At 48.5% G+C, this 6,000-nt stretch overlaps 1 protein-coding gene across 1 annotated transcript in view; it reads right to left on the bottom strand.

Moving 5' to 3' along the window:
• Positions 1–306: 306 nt before the first annotated feature.
• The window catches only part of Lhfpl4 (LHFPL tetraspan subfamily member 4), a 47,727-nt gene continuing 42,033 nt past the window's right edge, over positions 307–6,000 (bottom strand). The window contains exon 3 of the mRNA XM_004651474.3: positions 307–3,805. Within this exon, the coding sequence (XP_004651531.1) occupies positions 3,705–3,805 (101 nt within the window). The 3' untranslated portion in view covers positions 307–3,704. The remainder of the gene's footprint in view (positions 3,806–6,000) is intronic.

Below are 6,000 nucleotides of genomic sequence, written 5' to 3'. Positions count from 1 at the left end.
AAGATGGCAACGCAAAGACAGGAGCAGGGCTCCTGATTACTGGGTCATAGTCATATTTTGGCAACATCGACACTTTTTTCCCCCTTCTTTGAGATGGGATCTCTCCATATATCCCAGGCTGGGCTTAAACTTGCACTCCTCCTACCTCAGTGTGGGATTACAGGTGTACGCTCCAATCCCAGCACTTTTATCAATATTATAGTAAAAAAAAAAAAATTAGCTCATTAAGGCACAATAGTAGGTGCTGTTAATATGCACCCAAACTGAATGAGGGGTGGGTTATACCCCAGAAGCACAGTCAGCATGTGTGATATAAAGTGTTTCTTTATTTGAATGTCATTCCACCTGCACTGAAGCTCAAACCCAGCAGCAGCAGAAGGGGTTAGGACCAAAGGAAATATTATCAAATTGAACGATAAACAGCAAGGACACATCCAGACAGAACTTGCTAATGGAGTGTAGACAACACCACGCTATCCTAACCACCCAGCACAGAACCGCCAGTACCTGTGCACTTCTTAGGAAACTCCAGTTCCACCCACAAGCTGCCCCTGAGCCAAGCAGGGATCCTCAGAAGTCTTTGTGCTGGGACAATCCCAGATTCTCCAGAGTGTCTCCCTTTCTCAGTTCACACTGGAGGGTGGAGAAGGGAGCATTCCCAGCAGAAGTCCCATAAGGCCTGGGCTTCCTTCCCCAGGGCATTGTCTGCAAGCTCTTACCTTGTGGCTTCAAGCTGAAAAGGATACTGAGCCTTCCCACCCCTTAGGGAAAACTCCTTTATAGCTCTGACCCCTTGTTCCAAGACCTCTAGGTCTGGGCCTGACTTGCATCATGGCCAGAGACTGGACCACCGCTAGGTTTGGCCACTTTCTCCTTTCCTGAAAGATTCAACAGGCAGGGGTAGATAAAGTGGGTAGTGGCAGATCTCCCCCCACCCCAATCCAATTTCAAGTGGCAGAGACTTCAGGGACCTAAGCTAAAAGGCTCTTGGTACCCAAGATACCTTTGTGGGATCCACAACAGACATGCTGATATCCACTGCCTGTCTCCTGTCCAAGGTCACAACCAGCTCACCTGCCCTGAGCATGCCATGGAGAGCCATCCTGTCTCTCAGGAGCCCTTGGCTGAAGCACACTTCCTCTCTGTCCTTTCCTCTGCAAAACCCTCAGTGGCAGGACTATGGTTTGATGCCCACTCCAAACTCCATACCTTCCCTATGCTACCCTGCACCTCCCACCCAGATGTCAGACTACCCAACCCTGCTTTCCTAGCCCTAAACTCTTTGGTGCATTCCCAGGCACCTCACAGTGATGGGGAGCAGCTGGCTGGACAGAGGGGAATGGGAACATGGTCAGACAATCCCAAAACAGAACTGGTCCTCCTCCCATTACTAGCACTGCCTGGCTGTTCCCCACATGTTGTCCCCCCACCCCCAGTCCTCCACAGAAGGATGGAGCTGCTCTGCCTCCGAGTAGTCAGTCTTAACCTCTCTAGCAGAGCACAGGGAAGCAGGCTAGGCTCTCTCCTTTCCCAGAGCCCAAACTGCAGCTGCTCTTCATACCCCACCCCATACTTTCCAGCCTCCTCGCCCTTCCTCCTCTCCCCTTATATTTATTCTGGCCCTGCAAATGACCATCTTTCCACATGTCTCTTCACCTTCTCTCCATTTATCCTCTGCCCAATCCAGCGCAGCGCACTTCTGCGCCTATCTCCCCACACCCACCCTGGGTTCTCCTATCTCAGCTCCTCCTTTTAAACACTTGCTCACAGCCCCTTCCATCACTCTTCCTGACACAGGGATTCACATCAGCCCCTCCCATGCCTGTCCCTACTTCACCCCTCCCTCCCCTCCATCCTCACCCCTGAGCCACCTGCTGGGGAAGACTGCACTGTGGCCTTGGTAAGAGTCTGGGTTGGGACAGAAAGGGGGCACACAGGGCACTGGCTAGAGCTTTGTGGAGAGGTGTGGACCCTAGAGGAAGAAGCTGAAGATGTGAAGTCAGGATTTGGTACATCCCAGGTGTAAGGAATCCTACCAAGCCCCAACATCTGATTCCAGTTATGGCCCAGATGGGTTAGCCTTAGTTGTTGAGTCTCTCTCAGTAATACTAACTCTCAGCCATAGGTTCTATGGGAATGAATACAATGGTGGTAAGTATAGCTGCTCTCCCCTTCTGGCTGAGACCCCACAGTAAAACTGATTGTGACAGGCCTCCCAAGAAGCCTGCAGGGAGTATCCCATTCCATATCAATGGTCATACCCAAGAAGATGGCAATCTAGATGAAGCTAGCCAGCACCCCTCCACTGGGGGCTAAAGGCTTGTCCAGACCCCAGGGTGGGGGACCCCCAAGGCTAGATGGCTCTGTCCCAAATCCACAAGGTAACTAGGGGTGCTAAGAAAAACTAAAACAAAATCAAACCAAAGTCTTCCTCACTTGCTCTCTACCAAGAGGGAGGGAGAAGTCCTCACTGTGGGAGAAGGGAGAGGACTTTGCATCTGCCCCTCCCCAACATGTACTTGTGCACACGCTCACACACACATACGCACTCGTGCCTGGGCTCTAAGCACTGCCTACCAGGCAGCAGACCCTGGGCATATTACAAGGCGAGAGGTTGGCAAGGAGAAAGAAGGGGCAAGGATAGGGTAACAAGGCCTGGGGGTGGGGACAGGGGTACCCTGTTCAGAGGTGACCTGCAAGTTCAAGTTATGAAGAAAAGTATCAAAGAGGCAAGACAGCCTCTGCCCTTGGCAGATGCCAGCAGGGGGAGGGGGGCATGGGAAATATGAGAAGAGGAGTTACCTCCTAATTCCCCACTTTTGAGTCCCTTTTCCACAGCCCCCAATCCTGACAATGGGGCCAAGAAGTCTGTGCTGTACAAAACAGACCAGAGTCAAGGGTCCAGTCAAGGGTGAGATACACCAGCAGGAAGGAGGCCAGGCTTGTCCTGGGCAGGGTGTGCCTGCAAGCTCTGTCTGGCTATAGAGGTCAGCTGTCTTGGCCCATCTGCCTCCAGAGCCCATGTCTTTCCTCAGTCTCTGAGCTGATCAGTGCCCACCAGCAGTTGACCAGAAGACCCTGTGCTTTCTCCCTCGGTGCAGCTCAAGATCCCTTTGGGAGAGCTGGGAGCAGGCTGGAATATTGGGGGGGGGGTGACAGAGGAGGCCCCAGGGGGGCTGGTGGCACCTGGAGCTCTGTGGCAGATGTGGTGAGACCATCATCAGCAAATAAAAATAAAGTAGGAAAGAGTCAGGCCCACCTGGGGCAGTATCTTGAACTTGAATAAGTTTCCATAGAAGTCAAGGAGAGACAGGAGAAGTAAGGACACAGCAGGACGCAGCCCTCCAGACCCAGGGCCTAGAAGATAGAGCAGCATCGCCTCAGTTCTGTCCTGGAGGGTCCTCAAGGCCTCCAGCTGGTCTACATAGGCCAGGAGCCCAAGGGAACCAGAGTGTGTGTAGGGATTGAGGGGAACCTGGGCTCTCTTAGGTCAAATGGAGCAAGGCCAGAATCAGGCTGTCCCAGGATCTGCACGGCTTCTCCCCTTGGCCCTGCCGCAGCCTGGCCCCACCGTCTCCTCAAAGCCTGGAGGTCCGTGAGTAGTAAGAGATCAGGGTCATCTCTCTAGCCGAAAGGCAGGGACGAGAGGGCAGCAAACAGGAAACACTGAGGTCAGGCCAATTCCTGGGCTGCACTCCCAGCCTTCAGGGCCCCTGTGTGTGAGCCACAGGACAGGGCAGGACTCCCCATCCTGAGACATCGCCTCCCGGCCGTAACACGGAGCTGACAGTAGAGCTCACAAAATCTGAGAGAGAGAAGAGAGAGAGAATTGGAAAATGTCAGAGACCCACCACCTGGGCTTGGGAGCTCCCTTCATCTACTTCCCAAGACAGAAGTAGGCAGAGAGTTGACTCCCATCCTCTTTCACAGGGTGATTCTGAAAAAGAGATAGTCTGCCAATGACCTGGTACACTGGAAATGCTGGAAATGGTGGTTTGAATTCCCAGTGAGCTCTGGAGATCCCCTGACACAAAAGGAAGCCCACTGGGACTCTCCCACATCACTTTTTTTTTTTTTTTTAGACTAGGTCTTATGTAGCAAAGGCTGATTTCTAATTTACTAAGTAGCCAAAGCTGGTCTTGACCTGATTCTCCTGAATCCCTATTCCCCTTCCTGAGTGCTAGAATTAGAAGTGTACTCCACCCTGCTGGTCTTCCCACATCACTTTATTTATTTTCTTTTTCTTTTTTGGGGGGAGGGGTGTTCAAGGTAGAGTCTCACTCTAGCCTATGCTGACTGGGAACTCACTCTGTAGTCTCAGGCTGGCCTTGAACTCCTAATAACCTGCCTCTCAAGTGCTGAGACTAAAGACATGAACCACCACACCCAGCCCCACATTACTAAAAAAATAAAATAAAATAAATAGGACACTAGGAAACGGAGACATCCCATATTCTTGGATTGGAAGAATCAATATTGTGAAAATGGCAATCTTACCAAAAGAAATCTACACAGTTAATGCAATCTCCATCAAAATTCCAATGGCATTCTTCACAGAAATAGAAAAAAAAAATCCTAAAATTCATTTGGACGTACAAAGAATCTCGAATATCTAAAACAATTCTGAGCAACAAAAATAAGGCTGATGGTATCACCATACCTGATTTTAACCTATTTTACAGAGCCATAGTAACAAAAACAGCATGGTGCTAGCACAAAAACAAACATGTATATCAATGGAACAGAATAGAAGACCCAGATGTAAGTCCAGGTAGCTACAACCACCTGATCTTTGACAAAAAATGCCAAAAATACTCATTGGAGAAAAGACACCCTCTTCAGCAAATAGTGCTAGGAAAACTGGATAGACATATATGTAGAAGTTGAAAAATAGATGCTTATTCTCTTTCCATGCACAAGAATTAAGTACATATGGATCAAAGACCTTAATATAAGACCCAAAACTCTGACACTGCTAGAGGAAAAAGTAGGGAACATGCTTCAACATACTAGTATTGGGACAGATTTTCTTAATATACCTGGTTGCTCAGGAAATAAAACCACTGATCAACGACTGGGACCTCATGAAATTATAAAGCTTTTGAATAGCAAAGGATACTTTGAATAGACCAAAGGGACAACCTACAGAATGGGAGAAAATCTTTTCCAGCTATACATCTGATAGAGGATTAATATCTAGGATACACAAAGAACTCAAAAAACTAAATAAACAAATCAAACAACCCAACTTAAAAATGGGCTATGGAACTAAATAGAGATTTCTTAAAAGAAAGAATACAGGCGGCATATAAACATCTAAAAATAATGTCCTACACCCCTAGCCATCAGGGAAATATAGATTAAAACTACATTGAGGGGCTGGAGAGATGGCTTAGCGGTTAAGCGCTTGCCTGTGAAGCCTAAGAACCCCGGTTCGAGGCTCGGTTCCCCAGGTCCCACGTTAGCCAGATGCACAAGGAGGCGCACGCATCTGGAGTTCGTTTGCAGAGGCTGGAAGCCCTGGCGCGCCCATTCTCTCTCTCTCTCCCTCTATCTATCTTTCTCTCTGTGTCTGTCGCTCTCAAATAAACAAATAAAAAGTTTAAAAAAAAATTTAAAACTACATTGAGAGTCCATCTCACTCCTGTCAGATTGGCCACCATCATGAAAACAAATGATCATAAATGTTGGCGGGGATATGGAAAAAGAGGACCCCTTCTACACTGCTGGTAGGAATGCAATCTGGTCCAGCCATTGTGGAATTCAGTGTGGAGGTTCCTGAGACAGCTAAAAATAGATCTATCATATGATCCAGCTACACCACTCCTAAGGACTCATCTCACTATCTTAGAGATACTTGCTCAACCATATTTATTGCTGCTCTATTCATAATAGCTAGAAAATGGAACCAGCCTAGATGTCCCTCAACTGATCAGTGAGTAATAAAGATGTGGCACATTTATACAATGGAGTCCTACTCAGTGGTTAAAAAAGAAAGAA

Source organism: Jaculus jaculus, chromosome 14, assembly GCF_020740685.1.
Source record: "Jaculus jaculus isolate mJacJac1 chromosome 14, mJacJac1.mat.Y.cur, whole genome shotgun sequence".
NCBI classification, from domain to species: Eukaryota; Metazoa; Chordata; class Mammalia; order Rodentia; family Dipodidae; genus Jaculus; species Jaculus jaculus.
This window is presented reverse-complemented; position numbering and strand designations above follow the sequence as displayed.